This window comes from Camelus ferus, chromosome 15 (genome assembly GCF_009834535.1).
Source record: "Camelus ferus isolate YT-003-E chromosome 15, BCGSAC_Cfer_1.0, whole genome shotgun sequence".
Lineage (NCBI taxonomy): Eukaryota > Metazoa > Chordata > Mammalia > Artiodactyla > Camelidae > Camelus > Camelus ferus.
In genome coordinates this window covers 54,529,418-54,556,754 of record NC_045710.1, presented here as the reverse complement: position 1 = coordinate 54,556,754, position 27,337 = coordinate 54,529,418, and the positions used below count along the sequence as shown (strand labels likewise).

The 27,337-nt window shown below is 49.7% G+C and overlaps 1 protein-coding gene across 1 annotated transcript in view; it reads left to right on the top strand.

Annotated features, from left to right (window-relative positions):
• The window catches only part of TET3 (tet methylcytosine dioxygenase 3), a 93,537-nt gene extending 68,375 nt beyond the window's left edge, over window positions 1-25,162 (top strand). Inside the window, 9 exon segments of the mRNA XM_032497882.1 lie at window positions 8,041-8,134; window positions 13,571-13,779; window positions 15,171-15,321; window positions 17,841-17,930; window positions 18,360-18,431; window positions 18,433-18,498; window positions 22,395-22,731; window positions 23,237-24,678; window positions 24,680-25,162. Coding sequence (XP_032353773.1) covers window positions 8,041-8,134; window positions 13,571-13,779; window positions 15,171-15,321; window positions 17,841-17,930; window positions 18,360-18,431; window positions 18,433-18,498; window positions 22,395-22,731; window positions 23,237-24,678; window positions 24,680-25,027 — 2,809 coding nt within the window. The 3' untranslated portion in view covers window positions 25,028-25,162.
• Window positions 25,163-27,337: the final 2,175 nt, after the last annotated feature.

Below are 27,337 nucleotides of genomic sequence, written 5' to 3'. Positions count from 1 at the left end.
TGAGTGTTTGTTTCTTGGTAACAGTTTCACAAGATTTCTAGACAGCTCTCTAAATAACTTTTAATTATAGAAGATATGTTTTTAAACAAGGATTAAGAGATAATGATAAAGTTGAGATTTGTCCTTTTCTTTTTTTTCTCATTGCTTTAAAAATAACAGCCAAGTGTAGATTCTTCACAAACTGATCCAAGGAAGGAATTCCTCTCAAGACCAGGAATACTTGTGTCTTTCCTCGGCAACTGGATTATTTTTATCTTAAGGACCTTGTAAATCATGTAACAGATTGTGTTTCCATCTTTATGTTGGCTGCTAGTAAGCTTAGAGCCAGCTTTGTGTACGTCATTCGGAGGAACATAATTTCTCAACTTTGGCCCATGGGAACCTGTTTAGATTCGCTCCTGAGTCCTTTGATATGACCCTAAAGAGTCTTCATTAGCTTCCTTGATTTCTCATGTGATGAAATGCTGCAGGCTTATCTCTCGAACATATGCACAGGATCCCACGGTTGGCATTTTGCATACCAGCATCATGTCCGTCTGCTTCCCCCTTTACTCTGACTTCATCCCTTTTCATTTCTTTTCTTTTCTTTTCTTTTCTTTTCTTTTCTTTTCTTTTCTCCTCTCTTTCCTTTCTTTCTTTTCTTTTCTTTTCTTTTCTTTTCTTTTCTTTTCTTTTCTTTTCTTTATCATCACACAGACATCTTTTTAAGCTCCTTCTGGAACAAGGAGGGGAATGAATGACTGCTGAAAATCACCTGGCTGTGGGTCTAGTTTGAGAATGATCTAGGCTGCCTCTATCTCTAGACTTCCCCTGCAGGACCACTCTACTGCCAGGAGTTGGCCAAGGCAAGGAGGGGAAGCAAACTGAAATCAAGGAGACATTGGTGCCTTTAGCTTATCTGGTAAAGATTTAGAGGACAGAGGGAGAGATCAAACACCAGTCTTACATATTATCAAATTTATTAATGGGTTTCATATGTTCTGAGTACCCAGGTCCTCTTTATCATAGATAATTGGAGTCAGATGTTCAAACCCATCTCTGAAAATGGTGTGCTGCACAGAGCCACGTGTCCTCTAACTGGGAAGGGGGCCCTCTAGGAGTTCACTGAATGTTTACTCTAGAAACGAAGAACACACACAGTGCTAGTGAATCCTCTGAGTTTGGGGAGAACTGGACTCATTACTGTGTGACAGAGGTTACCCCCAAGAATCACCACTCTAGGTCAGTGGTTCTCAAGCTTGAACGTGAATCAGGTGTCCTGGAAGGCTTGTGAATAAATGGATCACTGGGCCCCACCCCAGACTTTCCAACCCAGCAGGTCTGGGATGGGACCCGAGGGCCTATATTCCTCTCATTTCTAGGGGATGCTAGTCCTAGCACCACCTTTGAGAATCACTGGCCGAGACAGTCAAGTTACCCTTTAGAACAAGGTTTCAGCCTATCCTTGCAGACCTAGTATAGGGTCTAGGAGTTCATCTGTATCCTAGAAGGGTCTCTTAACAATAGGCCAGAAAGTAAGACATTTAAGAAAAAAGAACTAAATGCAGAGTTGGTTGGTTGCCTTTAAATGCAGAGACACAAGGAAAAACAAACTGCAAAAAACCATGAACCCATGGAGGTTAAGCAAAATGCTACTAAATAACCAATGGATCACTGAAGAAATCAAAGAAATCCAGAAATACCTACAGACAAATGAAAATGAAAACACAACCATCCAGAACCTATGGGAGGCAGCAAAAGCAGTTCTTAGAGGGAAGTTATAGCAATACAAGCTTAACCTCAGGAAACAAGAAAAATCTCAAGTCAGCAACCTAACCTTACAACCTAAAGCAACTACAGAAAGAACAAAACCCAAAGTTAGTAGAAAAAATGAAATCATAAAAGATCAGAGCAGAAATAAACAAACTAGAGATTTTTTAAAAAATAGAAAAGAGCAATGAAACTAAAAGCTGGTTCTTTGAAAAGATAAACAAAAGTGATAAACTTTGGGCCAGACTCATCAAGAAAAAAAGGGAGAGGGCCAAATCAGTAAAATCAAATGAAAAAGGAGAAGTTACCAACGACCCCACAGAAACACAAAGGATCGTTAAGAGGCTACTGTGAACAATTTTATGCCAACCTAGAAGAAATGGACAAATTCTTAGAAAGGCACAGTCTCCCAAGACTAAACCAGAAAGAAATAAAAAATACGAACAGACCAATTACCAGTTCTTCCCCTGGATCAGTAATTTAAAAACTCCCAACAAACAAAAGTCCAGGACCAGATGGCTTCACAGGTGAATTCTAGCAAACATTTAGAGAAGAGTTAACACCTATCCTTCTGAAACTATTCCCCACAGTTGCAGAGAAAGGAACACTTCCAAACTCATTCTATGAGGCCACCTTCACACTCTGATTCCAAAACCAAAGATGTCACAGAAAAGAAAATTACAGGCCAATATCACTGCTTAACGTAGACGCAGAACTCTTCAACAAAATACTAGCAAACCAACTCCAACAATACATTAACACTGGTCATTAACAGTTGGTCACCCACTGTGGATGGAGTGTGTTTCCTGCGGGGCCCGAATTCACACGTCACCCCAGTATAATGCACTGGCAGTATATGTGCTTATCGTTAATCTCTGTTTTTCCAGTGTAATTGAAATTGTTTTTAAAAAATAATTTCTCATTTTCAATTTTCAACCTATTTAGAGTTTTATTTCTTCTTTGAATGTCATTATTCTGCACGGAATAAATTCAGGTAACAAAATAGTTTGGGACACTGTGGTGCTACTTGTAAACAAATTACTTGTAAAAACCTGCATAATTGAATGAAGAGAAAAAAATATTTTCTATCTGTATATATACTTATATGTTGTTACTATTAGATACTTGTATTACAGACAAAAGCTGTTGCAAATTACTTGTAAAAACCTGAATAATTGGATGAAGGAAAGTATCATCCATACCTGGGTGACAGGGCCCCTGAGGAAACAAAACTTCACCTGGATTTGGGTGACATGGCGATCAATGTGTTAAGAGGATCGTACACCATAATCAAGTTGGATTCATCCCAGGGATGCAAGGATTTTTCAATATCCACAAATCAGTCAGGGTGATACAGCACATTAACAAATTGAAGAGTAAAAGCCATATGATCATCTCAATAGGTGCAGAAAAAGCTTTTGATAAAGTTTGACATCTATTTATGACAAAAACTCTCCAGAAAGTGGTCTTATGGGGAACACAACTCAACATAATAGAGGCCATATATGACAAACCCATAGCAAACATCATACTCAATGTGAAAAACTCAAAGCATTTCCTCTAATATCAGAACAAGACAAGGATGCCCACTCTTAGCACTTTTGTTCAACATAGTTTTGTAAGTCCTAGCCACAGCAATTGGAGAAGAAAAAGAAATGAAAAGGGTACAAATTGGAAAAGAAGTAAAACTGTCACTGTTTGCAGATGACATGAATCTGTGCATAGAAAATCCTAAAGATGCCACCAGAAAACTACTAGAGCTCATCAATGAATTTGGTAAAGTTGCAAGATACAAAATTATTATACAGAAATCTGTTGCATTTCTACACTAACAACGAAATACCAGAAAGAGAAATTAAGGAAACAATCCCATCTACCATTGCATCAAAAAGAATAAAATACCTAGCACTAAGCCTACCTAAGAGGCAAAAGACCTGTACTCTGAAAACTATAAGACACTGATGAAAGAATTTGAAGATGACACAAGCAGATGGAAAGATATACCATGTTCTTGGATTGGAAGAATCACTATTGTTAAAATGGCCATACTACCCAAGGCATTATACAGATTCAATGCAATCCTTATCAAATTACCAATGGCATTTTTTCACAGAACAGAACAAAAAAATTTTAACCTGTATAGAAACACAGAAAACCCTGAATAGCCAAAACAATCTTGAGAAAAAAATGGAGCAGGAAGAATTACACTCCCTGACTCAGACTATACTACAAAGGTATAGTAATCAAAACAGTATGGTACTGGCACAAAAACAGACACATAGATCAATGGAACAGGGTAGAAAGTCCAGAAATAAACTCACACGCTTATGGTCCATTAATCTATGACAAAGGAGGCAAGAATATACAATAGAAAATAGATAGTCTCTTCAATCAGTGGTGCTGTGAAGACTGTACAGCTACCTGTAAAAGAAGGAAATTAGAGCATTTGCTAACACCATATACTTATACAAAAATAAACTCAAAATGGTTTGAAGACCTAGATGTTAAGACTGGATACTCCTAAACTCTTAGCAGAAAACATAGGCAAAACACTCTGACATAAATCATGACTGTTTTTTTTCAATCCATCTCCTAGAGTAATGGAAAAAGCAAAAATAAGCAAATGGGACCTAATTAAACTTAAAAGGTTTTGCACAGCAAAGGAAACTATAAACAAAACAAAAAGACAACCTACATAATGGGAGAAAATATTTGCAAATGTTGAGACTGACAAGGGATTCATTTCCAAAATATACAAACAGCTCATACAGTTCAATATCAAAAACAAAACAGAACAAAACAAACAATCCAATTAAAAAATGGGCAGAAGACCTAAACAGACATTTCTCCAAAGAAGACGTACAGATGGCCAAGAGGCACATGAAAAGATGCTCAACATTGCTAACTGTTAGAAAAATGCAAATCAAAACTACAAGGTATCACCTCACACCAGTGAGAATGCCCATCATTAAAAGTTCTACAGATAATAAATACTGGAGATAATGTGGAGAATAAGGAACCCTCCTACACTGTTGGTGGGAATGTAAATTGGTGCAGCCACTATGGAGGACAGTATGGAGGTTCCTTAAAAAACTAAAAATAGACTTACCATATGATCCAGCAATCCCACTCCTGAACATATATCTGGAGGGAACTCTAATTCAAAAAGATACATGCGCCCCAATGTTCATAGCATCACTATTTACAATAGTCAGGAACATGGAAGCCACCTAAATGTCCATTGACAGATGAGTGGAAAAAGATGTTGGGGGGGGTTGCACACATAAAAAATATTACTTGGCCATAAAAAAGAATGAAATAATGCCGTTTGCAGCCATGGATGGACCTAGAAATGATCGTATTAAGTGATGTAAGACAGAAAGACAAATAGATATCCGTGGAATCTAAAAGAAATGATACAAATGAACTTATTTACAAACAGAAATAAACTCACAAACATAGAAAAAAAACTGATTACCAAAGGGAAAGGAGTGAGGGAGGGATAAATTAGGAGTTTGGGGTTAATAAATACACACTACTATATATAGAAGGTACAAACAACAAGGACCTACTGTATGGCACAGGGAACTATATTAAATATCTGTAATAACCTTTAATGGAGAAGAATCTTGAGAAAGAGAGTATATGTCTAATTGAATCGCTTTGCTGTGCACCAGCAACTAACACAACATTGTAAATCAACTATGCTGCAATAAAAAAAAATTGTTTTAATAAAAAATTAAACACAGATAGTTTTGGTTTAAAAAAAAAAATCTAGCTGATCAGACAGTGCTTGGCCCTTTTATTTGCTCTCAGCTATGAAGTTCACGACAGGAAGTTTCTCACAAGGATGGGATGGTGGAGAAAGTCCTGGTCAGAAAGCCCGAGTCTGTGTCCTCAGCTCACCCTCCTGCGGGGAACACGATATCCTGTCCGTTTCAGTGAGAGCAGTGTGGTCACCTCGGGCCATTCTTCCCAGAGTGACCCCAGGACACGCTGAGTGCCCAGGCTCTGCACTTGAGGGCTGCTTCCTGATAAATGCTTGTTGAGCTGAAAGTTTTCCAGGAGCCAAACAAAAGCGACACTCTTCCTCTTGAGCCAGACCAGCTATATAAACTCCCCGGAGTCCTATCTCCAAACACATTCTATAAGGGACTAACATAGCCTCAGAATTTTAACGTGGCAGTTATCAGGAACTCCTTTCACCTCATTCCCGAGGTCTTGAGTGAAAGAGAGAACACTGAACTCGGGAAACTTAGATCAACATTTTAAAAAAATGTTTTTCTTTTCCAATTACAAAAATAAAACATGTCTATAAAAGGCCTTAAAAAAAATCTAGAGTGAATAAATCTCTTTAGTAATCATCCTTCCGAGAATAAACTGTTTTTTAAAAGTTTGATGCTTATCTTTCTATTTTTTTCTAAGCATTTACAAAGACACACATATGTATATAGACAAAGTTTGAACAAAATGGAATCAAGCTTACTATACCCACGCTTGTAGCTGCTTCCCCCGCCCCACCGAATGTCTTTCTGGTCAGTATGTATAATTCTGTTGAATTCTTTTTGATAGTTAAATGGTTTTCCATTGCATGGGAATGTATTATATTTATTTAGCCAGTCCTATACTGGATATTTAAGTTGTTCCTAAATTTTCTCTTGATACAACAGTGAATATCTTGTTCCTAAATCTTGGTGTACTTGTTCATTTATTTCTGAGGTAGAGATTCCTGGAAGTGAAGTGGATAAAATAAAGAATTATGTGTAACTGTATATGTATTTATGTAAAGAAAATGTATTGCAGTAATAGCTCTGATAACATTACCCTCTTTTAAATAGTGTATGAAAATAGCATGCCATGGTCAAATTGGATTTATTACAGAAATACGAGGGTAGTTTGAGATAGTCCGTTAAAATAGCATACCATGTTAATTGGCCAAAGGAGAAAGACCATTCAATCATCTGAGTCTGTAGATGTTAAAAATACATTTGATAAAAAGTTATCAATTCTTTTTTATTATATATATATTTTAAAGTAATTAATTTTTGATTGAAAAATCCTTAGAGCAGGAAACGCTTAGTAGAGTCTGTGTCTCTGTCCCGAAGTCAGCGAGCTTCATGCTCAGTGACAAACAGTCGGAAACATTTCCAGTAAGAATAAACACAGATACCTGCCCGCACTTGGGAAGCCCTGACCAGCGCAGACAGGCCAGAGACTGACCTAGAGGCACGGGGAGTGGGAAGGCGGCGGTGGCAAATGACCACTGTTTGCAGGTGATGCTGTACCTGAAAGTAAAAAACTATTAAAGAGAAGGCAATTCAGTAAGGTGGCTGTTTACATTATTAAGAATAATGAGTGTTTATTGGGCTCCTCCTCATGCCAGGAACGTCAGAGTACTTAAATGCATTCTCTGTGGATTGTTTCACTTGATCTTTTCCCGAGCCTAGGAGGCAGGAATCATTTTTATCTCCATTTCACAGATGAGGAATCTGAGGCTTCATTTGGCCACAGTCCTGTAACAGAAAAGAGACGGGGCTGGCCATCAAGCCCCAGCTGTCTGACCGCCAAGGCTGCGCTTTAACCACCGTTGCCCCCAGGTAGCTGTGTGGCCTTGGGCAGGTCAGTTCAGCTCTGGGGGCCATAGTTTCATCACCTCTGAAAGTGGTGTGGTTGATTACCTGGTCTCAGATCCTTGAGTGTGTGCGGCGTGCGTGGGCCTGGGCAGGGGTGTGCGGGCACCAGACACGGTTCACAGCAGTCCAGGGGAGTCTCAGCCAGTGTGTGCTGGGTTAGGGTCACTCCCCCCCCCAACCCCCCACCCCCGGTCTCAGCTGTCTGTCCTCATCTGTTCAAATGTCAGTTGGGGATTGTTGAAAGAGAATAACAAGGTTTCCCCATTTATTTTCTTTTGATTATTGAGTTTATAAATAACTCATTCTCAGGGCAGCTCAGCTAACAGGGCTGGATACAGATGCCTGTGTTGAGCCTTCGGTTTGAGTGCCCTTCCCGGAGGCTCAGGGGTAACAGTCAGAGACCTGCTGCCAGACTGCTCCCTCTGCCCTGGGACAGAGTGAGGTCAGGTGGGCCAGAGGCCCTGAGGGGAGCCTGTAAGTGGAGCTGTGTCCCCAGAGGCTGTTGCACAGAACAAACATTTAAACCTTGCCCCCTCCGCTGTGCCCCGACAGTAACTGGAAACCCAAGCTGAAGCACACTGAGGCTGGCCTTCTTACCCAGAGTGGCTCTGCTTCGCGGTTCTGCTGTGTTAACGGTGGCTTCTGTCTCCGTCTCCAGGTACGGAGAGAAGGGGAAGGCCATCCGGATCGAGAAGGTCATCTACACGGGGAAGGAGGGGAAGAGCTCACGCGGCTGCCCCATCGCGAAGTGGGTACGTGTCGGGGTTCCTCGGCCGGGGCTGGGGAGCACGGGGCAGACGCGTGCGCTGTCTGTCCAGGGAGCCGTGAGCCAGCATCCGGTGCTTGGCTAGGGTCACCTTCCCCCAGCCTCAGCTGTTTGTTCTCGCTGTGTTTAGATGCCAGCCCCTGACGCCCGAGGCTGTCCTCAGAACTGCTCTGGTCACCTCGATCAGCTCATGCTGCCCCTTGTTCACGGCTGCAGGGGGAGGAGAAGGGGAGGCTGGGCCCAACCGCGGCCCTTTGACGCCTCGGCTCTACTCTGTGTGCCCTGGAGCTGCCGGTGTTCCTGTCTCCAGTCCACAAGAACTAGGTCTCCAGGCAGGGTCAGGGACAGCGTCGCATCTGCCTTACTTTTGAGCCACTGCTTCTTCTAAGGCAGCCTGTGTGTCTTAGTGGAGGGAACCTCAGTGACTCAGATTCCAGTTTCACCTGAAGCTTTCTGACCTTGCCCTCCCAGTCCTCACAGAGTGCCGTAGAACCAATGCAGACCAGCGCCCAGAGCAGCAGCAAGGCTACCAGGGAGCTGTTTGCTCAGCGCTGTGCTGCGTGCTTGGTAGGGAGGCTGCGCATGGAATGTGGAAGGCTCCGTCCCTGTGTTCAAGCTGCTTATGACGTAAGGCACATGGAATAAAATCGCAGACTTGAATAATCGATGTTTAACATCAAGAGACAGACTTGGTGCTGTAGAGTTCAGGGGCTAGGGATGTGGGTGGCAGGAGGAATTTTCAGGCTGGGTTTCTCAGAGCGGGTGGATTTGTGTGGGGCCGTATTAAATGGGTGAGAAATGGGTGAGAAGCATTTCTGGTGAGGAGAGTCACGTGGGCAGAGAGAAGATGGCTGGGTGAGCATCCCCTGGCTCACTTTGACTGAGGGATGGCGGTAAGATGACCTTTGTCAGCCTCCGTCCAGCTCTGCGCAGGCCTGTTTTCATCTGGTCTACCTCATGCCTTTGTACCTTTCTGTTTAATGTAAATAAGAGGTATCTGAACCTGAACTATTGCATAACTATTTGTAGCAATTTTCAGACAGTGCTGCAGAATTGTATACAACAAAATCTGGAACGACTTAAGAGTATTCACCAGTTTGAAGATGCATGTTGTTCCCACCCTCATGAAAGATGGTCATGACGGTGGGAGGTTGTCTGTGTCTGTGGCTGATCAGGGTGGAGTGTCATTCCCTGCAGAAAACCCCTCAGGGAAATGGTATCTGCCCCTTTCTCCTGCTAATCCATGCAGTGGTTGAGGAATTCCAAAGTCTTGGGCAAGGAATGGAAGATCCTTGGGGCACAGGTAGAGCTAGGGACTTTTCAGCCTTAGAAACAGTTGGCACGTTAAAGAAAGAAGGCAGCTGGCTGTGTGGATGGCATTGAGGACAAGGATACGCATTTCCATCCCCTGGTCCCCGCGATGAAGCTTTAACTCTTGACTAGCCCTCTGCTGAGGGCTGAGGGAGATGGCACCCAGGTGAAGCATGAGACCAGCTCCTGGGGCTGCGAAGTGGAGGGTGATGCCAGGTGCCATCCTGGGGCCAGAATGACGGAGGGGGAGGAACCTTGGTCCTCCGGGGTCTGTGGACAAATGCCCAGGGCAGAGCAGTGCAGCACAGTGAATCTGAGGCTTTGTCCAGAGGTTGGGAACAGCATGTGGGTATCACTGAGCCTGGTGGCAGATGCCAGCTTTGAAAGAAAATCTCAGATAGAAGGGAATACATGATGACAGAGAGGTGAGGAAATTCCTGTATCCAATGAGTGAAGATAAAAGGAGAGAGAAAAGAAAAGTTTTTATGAGAAGAGCAAATGGTGGTAGATCATAGAACTGTTACAGTGGCAAGAAAATGGCAGTGTCGAGTTGTGTTTTGCTCTTTTCTTTTCTAGCCATCTCCCACGATGTAGTCCTACACAGCCACCAGATGCCCTATGTGTTTTGGCTGTAGGGCCCATGTAAAGAGTTCCCACCTCCTTGGCATTAGAGTGGGGGCAGGTGTTCCCATTCCCTGCCGCCCCCCTGGAAAGTGACCCACCATTGCTAAGAAGGACAGATTATTCTTGGTGGCAGCATGGCGTGGAGAGCCCAGGCAGCAGTGGTCCCTGACCGCGGGGGAGTGGCAGCATCCAGCTGCCTGTGGTGGGCGACGCCTTCTGTGGTTCTTCCTGCCTCCTCCCATCCCGTGTCTAGAGCCTAGGTTTTCTTTCCCAGCCAGGGTTCATGCCTGTGTTTGCAACCTGAACCCCCGACCAATACCTTCGGCTACAAGCAGTGTGCCCGGCCAAGTTCTTGACTGACTGACTGGCTAGGATCCTGGGGCACAAAGCTGAGGTGCCTCATGGATGCCCAGGAAGTGTGTGTTGAGAGGATGCTCTAAGAAAGTGGGGCTACCCAGAGTACCAGCTGGTAACCGCTCATTTTTAGGTGGCCTGTGCAAAGTATGGAAGTCACCAGGCATGGGAGTGAGGGAGCCACCCAGGTAGCATTCCACAGGCTCAGAATAAACGGAGGCATGCCAGAAGCAAATACTACAGACAGCAAAAACAGGCTATTAGTAGAAGAACCACAGAGATGCTGCTTGGACCGGTCAGTAACAGTAGCAGGTCAGAAGGCAGGTATCTGAAGGCCCACCAGGGGCTTGGTACAGCAGACTTCCTGAGGAAGCCCAGCGGCCTGAGCGAAGTACCCCGGGCGGGAGTCGCGGGGGAGGTTCCTGCAGGGTGCTGTGCTGTTCCAGGTTCAGTGCCCAGGGACTCCCTGCCCGGAGTCTGGGTGATTGTGCGCGATCCTGTGGCGGCGTGTGAACCGTCTATGCTGCCGCACTCGAGTGTCAGGGCGTTCACGCCTTCTGATGGCCTTGGACCTTTGAGCTTTGTGCGTTCCCTCCTTCTGGGCTCCTCGTAGATTGTGGCTGGGGAGCCCACTCTGTTTTCTTATAGCTATTTGAGTGTACCAGAGGCCCGTGAGGTTGAGGCCGCTGGGCCGTCTGCTCACACCAAGTCACACTTATGTGTTTGCCACTCCGGAAACCTGAAGGACGTGGCCTCAGTCTCAGCTTTGACAGTCGGCTGTCTGTGTGCTCTGAACACGTGTTACACCCGCGCGTGATCGGCCGTGCGCTGCCTGGGCCATGAGCAGAGGTCACAAGGGGCCGCTCTCCAAGTCCCTCCCGTGTGTGCAGAAGTCCGGGCAGTGCCCGGCTCGGTCTGCAGGGGGCCAGACGGTCACTCGGGGATATGACTAATGGGTGTGTTCGTTTATTTGCTGATCCCCAAAACAACTTTATGAGTAATGATGGAATCGATACTTCCATGGGGGACGGGGTGGTGGGCACCACTATTGCTGTCACTCAAAGCAGGAACTCATGGCCCAGACATTATGTTTTGTTTACCAATCAAGGTGTCTTTTAAATTTTTGAAGAGAATTCTGACACATGCTGCAGTGTGGATGAACCTTGAGGACATTATGCTAAGTGAAATAAAGCCAGTCACTAAAGGACAAATTCTGTGCCACTTACTTGAGGTACCCACAGTAGTCAGATTAACAGAGTCAGAAGTTTGGGTGGTGGTTACCGGGGACCGGGGTTGGCGGAGAGTGGAGAATTACTGTTAAAGGGGTATAGTGTTTCTGTTTGGGAAAATAGAAAATTCTGGAGATGGAGGAAGTTGTGATGGTTACACAACAGTGTGAATGTACTTAATGCTACCGAACTGTACACTTAAAATGGTAAATTTTATGCTATGTGTATTTTGCCACAATTTTAAAAAATTGAATTTGGCACACATATCTTTAAAAGGAGGCTTCATGTGAAGACCTGGATCTCTGTTTTCTTCTTGCACAATTGGAAGGGTAGGTGCACTAGGCTGGAGTTCCCACCAGGCAGTGGTTGAGGAACAGAGGGGTGGCTTCCCGCCCCACCCGCAGCTCCTTAGCTGTCGGCCCGCTTTCCTCATTTGTGTTTCCGCGTCTCCCTGCACTGCCGCACGCGTGACCAAGTCTGTCTCGGCGCAGACGTCTGCTCCCCCTTCTGAAGCATGAAGCCCTTGGTGTAGATGAGCCCCCTGCGTGCAGTCCTTTGTGGAAGCCCCGCCTTGAGTCCTGGTCCCTCAGCCTGCCATGCAAAGCCCTCCCGTCTCCCCCGCCACAGGTGCCCACGTCTTATCTGGTCACAGAACCACTTGGGATTTTGAGGGAGATTCAGCCCCCCCACCACTCCTGGACCCTTTGCCCTGCTGTACCTTTCTGTGAGCCAGGACAGCGTGTAGGGAGTAGGTGGAGAGTGAGGTGAGGACCCGGCTGAGCGAGCAGCTGGACCCTGAGGAGCAGAGCCCTGCCCAAGGCCCTTGTTTTTGTTTCTGTTTTTGTTTTAACAGTTTTATTGAGACAGAATGCATATACCGTGTAGTTCACTCATTGAAAGCACACAATTCAGTGGTTCTTGGTGTATTACATTACTGATTTTAAAAAACTGTTAAAACATACATAACGTAAAGTTTGTCATTTTAGCCATTTTTAAGTTACAATTTAATGGCCTCAAACTATATCCACATTTTTATACAACCGTCACCACAATCTATTTCCAAAAATTTTTTCATCACCCTAAACTGAAACTTTATCCCTGTTAAACAGCTCCCCAGAACCCCCTCTCCCCTCCCCTTGCCCCTGGTAACCACCGTTCTGCTTACGGTCTCTATGAATTTTAACAGTTACAGGTACCTCATGTAAGTGGAATCATACAGTATTTGTCCTTTTGTGTCTGGCTGATTCCACTTAGTGCAGTGTTCTCAAGGTTCACTCATGTTGTAGCATCATTCAGACTTCCCTTTTTAAGGCTGAATAATATTCCACTCTGTGGATGTGCCACATTTTATTCATCAGTTGGGCACTTGGGTCGTTTCCCCCTCTTGGCCGTTGCTGGGTGACGCTCCTCTGAGCATGGGGGCACCAGTGTCTCGCAGGCCCTGCCCTCACTTCCCCTTGTGTATCCCTCCGTGCAATTACCTGGTTGTATGTTTAGCTTTTTGCAGAGCTGTCAAAAGCTATTTTCCACAACATCGAGGTGCATTTTAACTAAAAACATACAGATATACACCATTTTCTCTGCACATGTTTTAAAACAACATAAAAATCTCAGTATATTTTGGCTTACACTTTTTATCTATGTATTTTTACTCTCACGTCTATATAAATCACCAGTAATGTAGATTTTGTAGTAATTATTTCAAATTTTGCTCTTTAATGTTTTTCTTTCCCTAATTATGACGGTCTTTTAGCCTGTCACCAGGGTGTGGCACCCCTGGGACATGGCCCGAAGGATCTGCATCCCCAGGTCTGTTGGGCAGAGGTGAGGGGGTGTCACATTCGTGTGGAGGTGCGTGGTACCCAGATCCTGTGGGTAACAGTGCCCGCCCTGCCTCCCTGCAGGTGATCCGCAGGCACACGCTGGAGGAGAAGCTGCTCTGCCTGGTGCGGCACCGGGCGGGCCACCACTGCCAGAACGCCGTGATCGTCATCCTCATCCTGGCCTGGGAGGGCATCCCCCGCAGCCTCGGAGACACCCTCTACCAGGAGCTCACCGACACCCTCCGGAAGTACGGGAACCCCACCAGCCGGAGATGTGGCCTCAATGATGAGTACGTGGGCGGTCCCGGCAGGCGGGGGCGGGCAGCAGGGCCAGGGCCCTGTGTGTCCCTCCCGGCAGACAGGGATGGGCAGCAGGGCCAGGGCCCTGTGTGTCCCTCCCGGCGGGGGCAGGCAGCAGAGTCAGGGCCCTGTGTGTCCCTCCCAGCAGACACGGATGGGCAGCAGAGTCAGGGCCCTGTGTGTCCCTCCCGGCAGACAGGGATGGGCAGCAGAGTCAGGGCCCTGTGTGTCCCTCCTGGTAGGCGGGGGCAGGCAGCAGGGCCAGGGCCCTGTGTGTCCTGTGGAGTTAGGGTGTGGAGGCAGGCAGGCTCACCCCAGATCTGACCTGAGGAGGGTCTCCTGACTTGGCTTAGCTTTGCTTTATGCCCAGATTGACTCTGAGCCTCTAATGATGGTAACAAGTGTGAAAAAGGATGAGTGCCCCGCTGGCATAAGGCATCAGCAGCAGTCACAGGCCTACCCTTAGAGCGCTGGTTCCCCCATTTAAAAAATTAAGGTATTTTTACTTAACAGGAGAATTCATCCTTTGAGTTATACATTTTGAAGTTTTGACAAATGTGTATAGTCATGCAGCCACCACCACAAGCAAGCTGCAGAACAGTCCCATCATCCCCACAGTCCCACTGAGCCCTTTGTGGGCAGGTCCTGCCCCCACCCCTGGCAACCACAGATCTTGTCACCTGTCCCTATAGGGCTGCCTTTACAAGAGGGTCATATAAATGGAACCATACAGTATGTAGCCCTCTGAGTCTGGCTTCTTTCCCTGAGCACAGTGTTTCTGAGCTTCCTCTATGGCTTTGAGCTCATTCCTTTTTTTTTTTATTGCTGAGTAGTACTTCATAGTGTGGCTGTGTCCGCGTTTGTTTATTCATACCCTGTTTGAGGGGCATTTGGGTTTTCTCTGGATTTTATTAAGTGTTGAACTGTAAAGTCAGTGTTTATTTGCTTAAAGGCCTGTCAGCATCTGAGCCTGCACGGAGCAGGCACATTCAAGCCCTGTGGTTCCTATTTCTCCCGTTTGTGTGGTCTGTGCTGAGCTGGTCAGGATACTAAAGTTCAGACAAAGTGTAAACCTTACAGCGTTTTTGATTAGATTCTTCCCCAATGCCTCAAACAACCCATGTGCTTCTCCCAACAGCAGATTCTCAGACCTTCAGGCTCAGAAGTGGGAGCCCAGCAGGCTGCTCAGGGCTGGTTCTCTACCCACCGAGGGTAGAGATTTGGAAAAGGGGTTGAGGGCCAGGAAGGAAGGATGTTGTCCCAGGCACTGGGAGGCTGGTGGCTGCCAGTTCTCAGTAGGGCCTCCCCCTGAGGGATGGGAGGTGAAACTTCCAGAACTGACAATGCACCTCATATGCCTAACCCGTGACGCGTGTTGCAGCCGGACCTGCGCGTGCCAAGGCAAGGACCCCAACACCTGCGGTGCCTCCTTCTCCTTCGGTTGTTCCTGGAGCATGTACTTCAATGGCTGCAAATACGCTCGGAGCAAGACCCCTCGCAAGTTCCGCCTCGCAGGGGACAACCCCAAAGAGGTGAGCAGAGCTCTGCAGGGAGCGGGGACCCTCCCGCCGCCCTGTCGCACCTGCTGTCCTTAACTGTTTGGATGGGAGGGAGGTTAGCACGCCGTGACTCATGGAACTTGCTTTTTTTTTTTTTTTTTAAATTGGCCTGATCCTGCAGTGAAATAAGGTATGCAGGGTGTGGTGTGGAGTGGCGTGATGAGTGAAAAATTAAGCTTAACACTTACAGGTACCTCAGACCCTTCCATTTTAAAAAGGTTCTTTAACGTAAATGTTCAGATTCCTCATCAGAATTTGACCCTCTTAAAGGGTTATTTCTTCCCTCTATTCTTCTTAAGACATCTTCTCTGGGTGTGACGTAGCAGCAAGAGGGGCCTCTGGGCCCCGGGCCACCTTCTGGCCAGTGCTGGACCCCCAGGGTGCCCCTCGTCCGGCCTGGCTGCCGGGCAGTCATCTCGGTGCAGTTGTCCAGGCCCTCGGCGTCTCCTTGCAGGGGGCCTGGCGTGGTCCTCTGGCACTGAACTAGCACCCACGTGGTATGGCCTCTAGGCCTGAGGCCTCCTCTCTGCAGTCTCCGCATTGGAGGCCAGGCCTCCTCCCGCCCGTCATCCTTCCTTGCCAGCCCAGCGACAACTGGGCGAGGGCCCCCTCTGCAGGCCAAGCCTGGGCTGTGGGAACCAGGAGCATCAGGTCAGGCTGCGTCCCCCTCTGCGACTTTTCCTCTGTTGCCCTGGTTCTGAAGACCATCATGAGGAGGTCTCCACTTGGAGTCCAAAGGCAAAGCAGGTGCAGGCTGGACTCGATTCCCCTGCCCCAACCTGAGCCCCTGTGAGAGGGGACTGAATCCTCCCTTCACCTGAGCTCCTACAAGAGGGGACTGGCTCCAGGCAAATCTTGATCCCAGCTTCTGCCTTCTGAATCTCTCCAAGCCCCTTGGACCAGAAGGGCTCCCCCCTTTTCCACCGGGCAGGGATTTCCTGGGGCACATTTTTTCTACACCACAAATGACCATCTGTGCTCAGACTTTCAAGCTTTGCTTTTCAGAAGTAAAAGGAGGCATGTTCAAATTTAGAACCCTTTTTTCCCTCGAAGCCTGGCTTTTCAGTGACTATTGCAAGACCTAGTCTAATAGTCCAATTTGACTCTAGGATTTTACTTATGGCAGCACCTGACCTCCCCTGGAAGCAACAAAGGCAGTTGCTTCAATGAAAAGAGGCGTCCCAGCACCGGCAGCTAGGAATCACCATGAGTGGAAAGACACTGCTTGAATTTCTCCCAGACACTTACCCCGTTCCATCAGCCACCGTCTCCTGTGCACTTACTCAGCGCTGGGCACTGTGCCCAGCACCCCACGGGTGTCTCTGTTAATCTTCAGGATCTAGGCACTGTTACTGCTCACCTTACAGATGAGGCAGATGGCTTGCCCAGGGCCACATGGCAGTGATGACGAAGTCAGGGTTTAAACCCAGGCCTGTGTTTCCCCAGAGCTCACAAGCCTCAGCCCCACGTTGTGCTGGCTTCAGGCCCACTGTGCTGGTGGCGGCACCTGGAAGGCAGCCAGGGAGGCACAGTGGGGGTGGCTGGCAGCTCTGGCCTGCACCACTGGACGCACACCTGAGCCCTTGGTCTCGCTCTTCCATTTCTAATTCTGGGGGCTTGGTACTTTTTTTCCTTTTTCTTCCTCTTGTTTCTTCTCCATAAGCTCTTCATGCCTGTGCTCCAGGCTGGCCGGGTGCCCCCCCAGCCCCGCCTGTTGCCCTTTGAGGGCTGGAGGGGCTGTGGGAGCCCGAGCTTTCTGCCGCGGGCTGTGCTTCAGCTCGGGCGGCTCGATCCTGTGGGACTTCCTGTGATGATGGAATGTTCTCCGTAGAAAACACAGAGCCGCGGGAGCCGCGGGAGCCACTGAGCATTGGAAATGTGGCTCGAGCAGTAGAGGGACTGAATTTTTGTTTTATTTAACTTTAATTAAAATTAATTTATATTTCAATAGCCACACATGGCTTGTGACCAGTACTTGAGATGGTGCCGGTCCAAAGGATAGAACTTTGCAGTCTGTCCATGCACCTGGCTCGTGGCAGGCTCTGGGCCTGGCTGGCTGTGAAATTTCTAGCACAGGCCTGAGCCGCCGCTCTCTGCCTTTACTTACCTGCCTGCGGCACCAGAAGACAGGGCCACACTTGCTGCTCATGTTTTTACACGCCTGCCATCCCACACCTCTGACCTCGGTGCTGAGCTCCCAAAAGCAAGCAGCTGTCCTGGGTGTCCTGGACGGCACTGGGCTGGAGCCTGGAAGAGCAGTCGCTTAGCAGTCAGGATGCCTGGCCCTTGAGGCGGTGTGTCCCTGGCGAGCGTCAGCTTCTCCAGCCGTAGAGTGGACATGCCACACCCCCCGGGGGAGCACTGTGAACATCCTCGCTGGCACCTAACTGCCTCTTGCCCGGAGAGGTTCTAGGAGGGAGGTTAGTTTCCGGTGTGCAGAGTTCGCCGGGTGGGGCTGCTCTGGAGACGCGTGCCTCCTCTTCTCTCCATAGGAGGAAGTGCTCCGGAAGAGCTTCCAGGACCTGGCCACCGAAGTGGCTCCCCTGTACAAGCGGCTGGCCCCCCAGGCCTATCAGAACCAGGTACGGGGGCTGGGGCTGTCCTCTGGCCGCCGGGGAAGCGGGAGAGGAAGGCCCAGCCCACAGGAGATCCCCCTTGTTCACGCCAAGTGGACGCGTCCCGGACCTGTCTCCCCCTCCCCGGTCTTTGCCTCTCTCCGCCTGAGCACTCCTCCACCTCTTCTGGTCTGGTTTCTACTGGGGAGGCTCAGGTTTCTCTCACAGGTCACCCCCCCCCCCAGAAGAGGTGAGGGGACTTGAGGTAACTCAGAAGGAGGTCATCCCTACAGGGGCTTCAGCCAGAAAACCTCCCTCCTGCAGCCCAAGTACAAGATGGCCGTGGTCCGTAACCTCCCTCGTCCCTCCCTCCCTCCAAGACCTCGCCTTCCCCATGCAGAATCGGGGCCACTCACCGCAGGTCACTTGAGCAGCTCTCCTTGGCCATCCACACAGGTGACCAATGAGGACATAGCGATCGACTGCCGCCTGGGGCTGAAGGAAGGGCGGCCCTTCTCGGGGGTCACAGGCCTGCATGGACTTCTGTGCCCACGCCCACAAGGACCAGCATAACCTCTACAATGGGTGCACAGTGGTAAGGAAGCACGTGACCTGTCACAGCCCCACCTGCGGGACGATCCTGGGAGGGCAGACAGGTGGGCTCAGGGTAGGGCACTCTGGGAGGTGCCCTGCCAGCCTGCCCGCTCCTGCTCACGTCCCTGGGAAATGTGGGGACAAGGCTGGCATTGTTTCCGTGCTTAGGTAGATGCTGCGAACTGCAGCCTCCTAGGCACCCAGTGTCCCCCAGTTATTGAAGGTGTGGTTCCAGGTCTCTGTGAGCACTTGATTCATTCATTGAGCAGACGTTCACTGTGCCCCAGGTACTGCCCTAGATGCTGGGGAATAAAATGGACAGAGCGCTGCCCAAGTGTGTGAAGTGATGTCCAGCAGCCGGAAGGCCGTGGGGAGAGAGGGAGCGGGGTAAGGGGTGGGATGGCAGCAGTTGCTGTTTTTGGTCAGGTGGAAAGAGGCCTCTCTGAGGAGGGGCACCTGAGCAGAGATGTGAAACTAAGGGGCTGAATGTGTGGGCTGGAGAGCTGCAGGCAGAAGGACCAGCCAGGCAAAGGCTCAGAGAATGAGAGTAGAGGGGCAGCCGGGGGTGAGGTCGCAGGGAGCAGGGGAGGCCCTGAGTGGGGTGGGAAGCCCTGGCGGGCTTTTCAGCTGGGAATGCTGAGATCTCATTTATAAAGTCAGAAGCCCTCTCTTGCTCCTGCAGGTGGAGAATAGACTATGTTGGGGGGTAGGGGTAGGTGAGGGAGGATCAGAGGAAGGAAGGCCAGCTAGGAGGCTGGGACAGTAATCCTCACGAGAGGTGGCAGGGCTTTGACAGGAGTCAGGGTGGGGTGGGGAGTAATTGGACAGATTTTGGATGTTTTTGAAGGTAAAGCTGAGAGTATTTACTGATGGGCTGGACATAGGATGTGTGAGTTGCATGAGCAACTGGGCAGGTGTTGGTGTTATTTACTGAGATGTAGAACCACAGGAGAAGACCAGTTTTGGGGTGAAAAATCAAAAATTCTGTTTTGAAATGCCTCAGAGGAGTGCTTGCAGACGGAGTGGAGTGGAGGGTGCAGATGGAGAAGAGGGGAGGTTTGCGCTTGGGTGGGGCACCCTCGGGGGGCGATGTGGCTCTCTTCTCTGCATTTTAACTAGGTTCTAGGAGACAGGGCTCCCAGGGGCTGTGGACGAGGTCAGGGCACTGGCATGTCCATCTGAGAGGGGCTCCCGGAGTCTGGGTGCAGCTCGTGTCCCCATGGGGTGGATGACCCAACCCTAGAACGTCATTTCTCCACCTTGTCTTCCTTTCCCATGTCCAAGAGTGAGAAGCAAAGTGGGGCCAGCTTCTGTCCCCACTGTGTGGTGAGGGCTTCTGGCTGAGATGTAGAGAAAGGGGGGGCCCTCCAGAATTGGGAGAGGGCAGGAAGGAGGAAGGGGGCAGTGGGAGATAGGAACACAGTGAGTTATTCGGATCCCAGAGCTTCTAGAGTTTAGAGTGAAAAAAATCTTTTTTTTTCCAAAATGAATATTTTTTCTAGTTAAACAATTATTCATATTGTAAAAAAATTTTTAATATGAAGAAGTATAAATAAAGCAAAAAATTGTGTGAAATCTCATAGATAACGTGTGTTAGCATTGTGCTGACCATCCATCCAGACCCCTGAATGTACGAGTGTGGACACAGCTGTATACACAGAGGGTTCACGTCGTGTGTATGTGCTGCTTCTTGCTCTCCGTAACTCAGGAATACGTGGTGGACAGCTTTCCGTGTCAGTGGGTGTAGGTTTGCTTCCGCATGCTCTAAGGCTGTGAGTACAGCTCTGCCACCATTTACTGACCAGCCCCCCGTGGATGGACAATCAGTGCTTTCTGACTCCCCTCTGTAAACCACAGGGAGGGCACCCTCGGCACAGCTGTGTGCAGCGGCCCCAGGGTGAGGACCCTTCCAGGCTTGCAGTGCCCATTTGGCAGCTCACTGGGCAGCAGTAGGTTTGGTCAGGAGGCAGAGAGGGGAGAGGGTGGCCCAGAGCTTTACTGGGGTTTCTGGGAAAGGAGTGGGCAAGGCAGGGAGATGAAGCTGAGCGGTTTAGGTCTGGAGAGTCTGAGGAGTTCCTGCAGGCTCTGGGCTGTGGGAGTGGTCCCTGGTTGTCTCTACCTGGCCCCGGGGTGATTTAGGGCAGGGAGAACATTTGCCTGGGATGTGAGGGTTTGATAAAGGAGACGCTTAGGGGCGGGAGCCCTGGGTTGGTTGGCTTGCGTGTCAGAGGTGCAGTGGCAGGGGGTCCCTTGCCATCTTTAGGAATTAGCTTGGCCTTAGAGGAGGGACAGTTCCTCCAGGATCAAATGCCAGAACATCAAGAGTACAGAGACTAAGCAGCAGGTTCATACTGTGCAGCCCAGGGGGCTGTATTCAATGCCTTGTAGTAACTTACAGTGAAAAAGAATATGAAAATGAATATATGTATGTTCCCGTATGACTGAGGCACTGTGCTGTACACCAGAAATTGACACAACATTGTAAACTGACTACACTTCAATAAAAATAGAAAACAAAACAAAACAAAAAAACAAAACGAGAGCTCGGTTTGACACCCAGTATTTAGGAAGGACATAATCTCAGGACACAGGGTAATTCTCAGGAGTGGCCATTGGGCAGCTTTATAGTGGCCGTTGCTTGGAGAGGGCGGCCCTTGTAGGGAATGTGGGGGTGGTCATAATGGTGCCCTACTGGATTGCCGTTAGGAATAAAAGAGTCATTACCATGTCTGGCTCATAGTTAGCATTCAGTAAACTTTAGTGATTATAAAAAAAAAAGAATACAGAAAATAAAACAAAGTCAATACAAGAGTAAAAAGTTAACTTGAGAAAAAAAAATCAAACCTTATTAGTAATCAGAGAAACACATACCAACAACGAGATACGTTTTGATAATGAGCAAAAAGTTTTAAAGAAATTAATGGCAAGAGTATCAGCAAAAGTATAAGAAAATTAAGCTCATACTGCCCATGTGAGTGAGACGCTGATGATAATCATTTTGGAGGGCAGTTTGGCGACAAGTGACAATTCTGCCTCACAGCAGTTTATTCTGAGGAATTAAGTACCTTAGAAAATTCAGCTAAAAGGATGAAAGTATTATTTATGATAGGGGAAAACTGGAAACAGGTTTAAATGGTAATGAGGAATTCGTTAAATAAGTCAACACGTTGACATAATAGAATATTACTGTGTAGTTCTTAAACCATATTGGGGAAGAATATTTAATGTGTATGAAAACATGTTAAGAAAAACTGTGAAAACTGTGTTAAGAAAAATCAAAGTTATTCTAAAACTGTATGCATAATATATATGATCCTATTTAGTTACCAAGAGGTGAGCGTGTCTGTGTGGATACACGTGTATGACCACGTGCTTACAGTGGTTATTTCAGGTTGGTGCGATAATGGAGGTAATTTTTATGCCCTTTGTGCTGGCCTACATTTTCTGCAACCAGCACATATAGTTTTCAATTTTAAGAGCGAAAGGAGGTCGAATGTAGAGGGCAAGGAGGATAATGGTGTGAGGTCGGGGACTAGGAGATGACGTGTAGTGGCAGTGATGGCCGTGGGGGCAGAGCACATCTCCCAGTCCTGACCTGGCCCCTTTCCAGCCACTTGACCCTGGGCCAGCCATCTCATCCCCTCTCCGCCTTATTAGGTTCACATGAAACAAAGTGCTGTGAAAGCAGTAGAGCAGACTCTGAATGTGGGTGATACTGTCACTGCCTGCTCCCAGACACACGTGCTTTTCAGACACTCTGGAAAGTGATGGTGGCTCGCTGGGGTTGCGACCGTGTGGGGAAGGGGGCGGTCTCCGATGCAGGATGCTCAGCCACTCCCTCCCAGCGCCGGGCTCCCCCAACCCCGCGCACCCTCCCTCCCTCTCTGCTTGGGGCAGGTCTGCACCCTGACCAAGGAAGACAATCGCTGCGTGGGCAGGATTCCCGAGGACGAGCAGCTGCACGTGCTCCCGCTGTACAAGATGGCCAACACGGACGAGTTTGGCAGTGAGGAGAACCAGAATGCCAAGGTGGGCAGCGGGGCCATCCAGGTGCTCACCGCCTTCCCCCGCGAGGTCCGTCGTCTGCCTGAGCCCGCCAAGTCGTGCCGCCAGCGGCAGCTGGAAGCCAGGAGGGCAGCGGCTGAGAAGAAGAAGATTCAGAAGGAGAAGCTGAGCACCCCTGAGAAGATCAAGCAGGAGGCCCTGGAGCTGGCCGGCATCTCCACTGACCCAGGTGTGTGGGGAGAGGCTGCCCGGCAGGGGTGGTGCCCACGCTGTGGAGAGGGGACACCCTCGATGGTTCCCTCACTGCCCTTCTTCCTGCCTTGAGACGGAATTCCAGACAGGAAAGTACTGGGGTCTCTCCCAGCCACCTGGACCATCCCATTACCTTAATTTTGTCAGTCAGCATGACATCCACAGAAGGGCCGGGACACCAGACCTGACAGGGAGCTGGATGTCCCCTGAGGGTTGCGGGGAGTCTGCAGTGGGCAGCCCGGGGGGCTGCGGTGAGGCCGCGTGGAGCTGGCCAGGGTCAGAGGAGGAGCGACACTCGCAGGGCTTGGGTGGGCTGGGGCCCGTGCCGAGTGGCGCGGGAGTGGGTCCAGCCCGGCCTGTCCGGCCTGCCCCGCAGTGGAAGCCCCTCGGGGGAGGAGAGGGCTTCCCTCCCCGCCCCTCCTCCAGGGCCTTGGCTGTGGTTCTCCGTTCTCCTTCTCTGTCTTGCCTCCTGTCTTCCTCAGGCCTGTCTCTAAAGGGCGGATTGTCCCAGCCAAGCCTGAAGCCCTCCCTCAAGATAGAGCCGCAGAACCACTTCAGCTCCTTCAAGTACGGCAGCAATGCGGTGGTGGAGAGCTACTCGGTGCTGGGCAACTGCCGGCCCTCCGACCCCTACAGCGTGAGCAGCGTGTACTCCTACCACTCCTACTATGCACAGCCCGGCCTGGCCTCCGTCAACGGCTTCCACTCCAAGTACGCTCTTCCCTCCTTCAGCTACTACGGCTTTCCCTCCAGCAACCCCGTCTTCCCCTCTCAGTTCCTGGGTTCTGGCGCCTGGGGACACAGTGGCAGCAGTGGCAGTTTTGAGAAGAAGCCAGACCTCCACGCTCTGCACAGCAGCCTGAGCCCGGCCTACGGTGGTGCTGAGTTTGCCGAGCTGCCCGGCCAGGCTGTTCCCACAGACGCGCACCACCCCACTCCTCACCACCAGCAGCCTGCTTACCCAGGCCCCAAGGAGTACCTGCTTCCCAAGGCTCCCCAGATCCACCCAGTGTCCAGGGACCCCTCTCCCTTTGCACAGAGCTCCAGTTGCTACAACAGATCCATCAAGCAAGAGCCGATAGATCCACTGGTCCAGACCGAATCTGTACCCAGGGAGCCTGGTAAGATGGGCAAAACGCCTTTGCCCGAGGCGTCTCAGAATGGGGGACCCAGCCACCTATGGGGACAGTACTCAGGAGGCCCAAGCATATCCCCCAAGAGGACTAACAGTATGGGTGGCAGCTGGGGCATGTTCCCTTCTGCGGAGAGCCCTGCCATTGTCCCAGATAAGCTCGGTTCTTTCGGGGCTGGCTGCCTGCCCCCTTCCCACTTCCCGGATGGCCAGCATCAGTGGGCGTTGCTCCCTGGCGAGGGACAGCAGCCAGCCCCCCAGCCTGGAGGACGGCTGCGAGGCAAACCGTGGAGCCCCTGCAAGTTTGGGAACAACACCTCGGCCTTGGCTGGGCCTGGCCTGACTGAGAAGCCGTGGGGGCTAGGGGCAGGGGAGTTCAACTCTGCCCTGAAAGGTGGTCCTGGCTTCCAAGACAAATTGTGGAGCCCCCTGAAAGGGGAGGAGGGGAGGATTCCAACCCCGGGGGCGAGCCAGCTGGACAAAGCCTGGCAGTCCTTCGGCATGCCCCTGGGCTCCAGCGAGAAGCTGTTTGGGGCCCTGAAGTCCGAGGAGAAGCTGTGGGATCCCTTCAGCCTGGAGGAAGGGGAGGCCGAGGGGCCCCCCAACAAGGGGGCGGTGAAGGAGGAGAAGGGCGGCGGGGGTGCCGAGCAGGAGGAGGAGGAGCTGTGGTCGGACAGCGAGCACAACTTCCTGGACGAGAACATCGGCGGCGTGGCCGTGGCCCCCGCCCACGGCTCCATCCTCATCGAGTGTGCCCGGCGGGAGCTGCACGCCACCACGCCCCTCAAGAAGCCCGAACCGCTGCCACCCCACCCGCATCTCGCTGGTCTTCTACCAGCACAAGAACCTCAACCAGCCCAACCACGGGCTGGCCCTCTGGGAGGCCAAGATGAAGCAGCTGGCCGAGAGGGCGCGGGCGCGGCAGGAAGAGGCCGCCCGGCTGGGCCTGGGCCAGCAGGAGGCCAAGCTCTATGGAAAGAAGCGCAAGTGGGGGGGCGTGCTGGTCGGCGAGCCCCAGCAGAAGGAGAAGAGGGGGACCGTCCCCACGCGGCAGGCGCTGGCTGTGCCCACGGACTCAGCCGTCACCGTGTCCTCCTATGCCTACACGAAGGTCACCGGCCCCTACAGCCGCTGGATCTAGGCGCCAGGGTGCCGGGGAGCCAGTGTACCTCAGCGTCGGGCCCGGCCCGAGCTGCCTCTGTGGTGCTTTTGCCCTCACACCTGGGGGCGGGTTGGGGGTGCAGAAGTCTTTTTATCTATATATACATATATAGATACGCATATATATGTATTTATGGTCCAAACCTCAGAACTGACCCGCCCCCCCCTTCCCCAGCACTTTGAAGAAGAAACTACGGCTGTCGGGTGATTTTTTCGTGATCTTAATATTTATATCTCCACGTTGGTTTTTTTCCCCCTTGTTTGGGGGGGCCTTTATTTTCTCTTGTTTTTAAAACTCTATCCTTGTATATCACAATAATGGAAAGAAAGTTTATAGTGTCCTTTCACAAAGGAGTAGTTTTAAATTCCATTTAAAATGTGTATTTATTGGATTTTTTTAAAGTGACAATTGTAATGGTAAAGGATCGGCAGGAAAGGCCAGAAGCACTCACCCTGCCCAGGTGTGCTGGGCCGGTGTGCCTGGCCCTCTTGGGAGCTGACGAGGTTCGTCTCAGCCATCTGCCCCTCATGAGCCAAGTGCAGGTTGTAGCCACCCACTGCATCCCTCCTGACAGACATGCCTTCCCTTCAGGGGAGGGCACCCTCAGGACAGCTTCTGTCCTCTCCAGTAGGATGGGAGAATCTGTAGAAAAACATCTGGGGTCCCTTTTCCAGTCACCGGCTCGGAGTCGGGGATGGAGGGGGCAGGTGCACCCCAGGCCAGGCACCTGAGATGCCGGCATAGATTTCCCCAGAAACCAGGTTGGAAGTAGACAGCTTCAAGCTTGCTAGTCTCCACACTGAATCCTCTCTGTCCCTTGTCTATCCAGTCACGTGTTATCACAGTCCCCTTGGCAGCACCTTGGGACGGAGCTGGAATCGAGAGGTTCTCCGGAGCCTTTCCCACCGAGCTGACCAGCCAATGAATGCTGGCTGGAGGAATTTGTCTTAGTGGCAGGTTTAAAAAAAAAAAAAGCCCCAGAGTCTATGCTGATCCCGAAAAGGGCTACTGTATCTAAAAACAAGAAGTCGAACCCAAGCTGTGAAAAGCCGGCGGTGCTGTGTGCAGCGCTGCGCGGAGCCTGGTGCTGCAGTGCTGTGCGGGGACCCCTGTTGTGGGCAGGCCGCCCGCCGGGAGCCCCGCGCGCCATTGTGACAGCAGCTAATGCATCTCCTGACCCCTGGATTTCACATTGGACGATGGTGCATGCCTCACCCCCGAGCCCACGCCCTCCATGCTGTCATCTGGGGCGTGGGCCTACACTTAACAATTTTAAAGTGCAAGAGTCAAACATTTTTCAGCAGGTAGCTATGATTTTCCTCCCTGATTGGTGCCATTTCTCTATTTGGTCGTTTCCTCCTTCCCTTCCTCCCCTCTCCACCCACCTTATCACGCCCACTCTAAAATTCTGGTGCATTCGTTCAGTTCTTTGAAATGAGAATGTGGTGCTTAATTTTTTCGACATTGTCAAGAGAGGTTGGGCCTGACGGGTGGAGGCAACATTCGTCGACAGCGCATCAAAACTTCATGGAGTGTTGTTTTTCCTGTGGTATTATTAGCAGAAATTATACCGAGAAATTATACCCATGCGGATGCGTGTGGTGAACGGGAGGCTTCGTAAGGACACAGAGGGGAATGTGGCCACACAGCGAGTGACAGCCAAGCCCTGAGAGAAACAGCAGATACTTATTGAGCAGTTTTGTTCAGATGTGGGTCTTCATAAAATGAGCTTAACAATCAGATGACGATGCTAAAGGCAAGTTCCTGAGCTTCCAGGTGCCTTGTGTAAGAGCTGAGAACCGCCCCGCTGGGTGTTCACTGTCCCTGTTCCAGAAGCACTGCGGAGAGTCGCTGTGAGACGTCCTGAGCATTTATGTGGTCTGGTTTTAACTGTAAATAGTGAAAAAAAAATTTTTTTTAAAGCACTTTTGCCTAGATTTAAACAGCAACTTGAAAAAAAAAAAGTATGTTTTAACATGTAATTGTGGGAGAAATTGTAAATAGTAGCTGAATATTTAATGTGCTTTGTCTATCCTTCACTTTTACCATATTCTGTAAAGTTGCATTTATTTTACAGGACAAAAATGAAATATTATTGCTTTTAAAATAAATACCCAAGAGCTTATCAGGATTTCGAATTATTCAGAACTCAGATTTATAGGAAAACCTCTGACCTTCAGTTTGACAAGCTAAAGGAAGCAGAGTCTTTAATAAGCATGCTGATTTTCTAGTTTTGAGGAAAAGTTGGGTCCTTTAAATGCTATTTTGTTTATCACATCAGTACTTTTA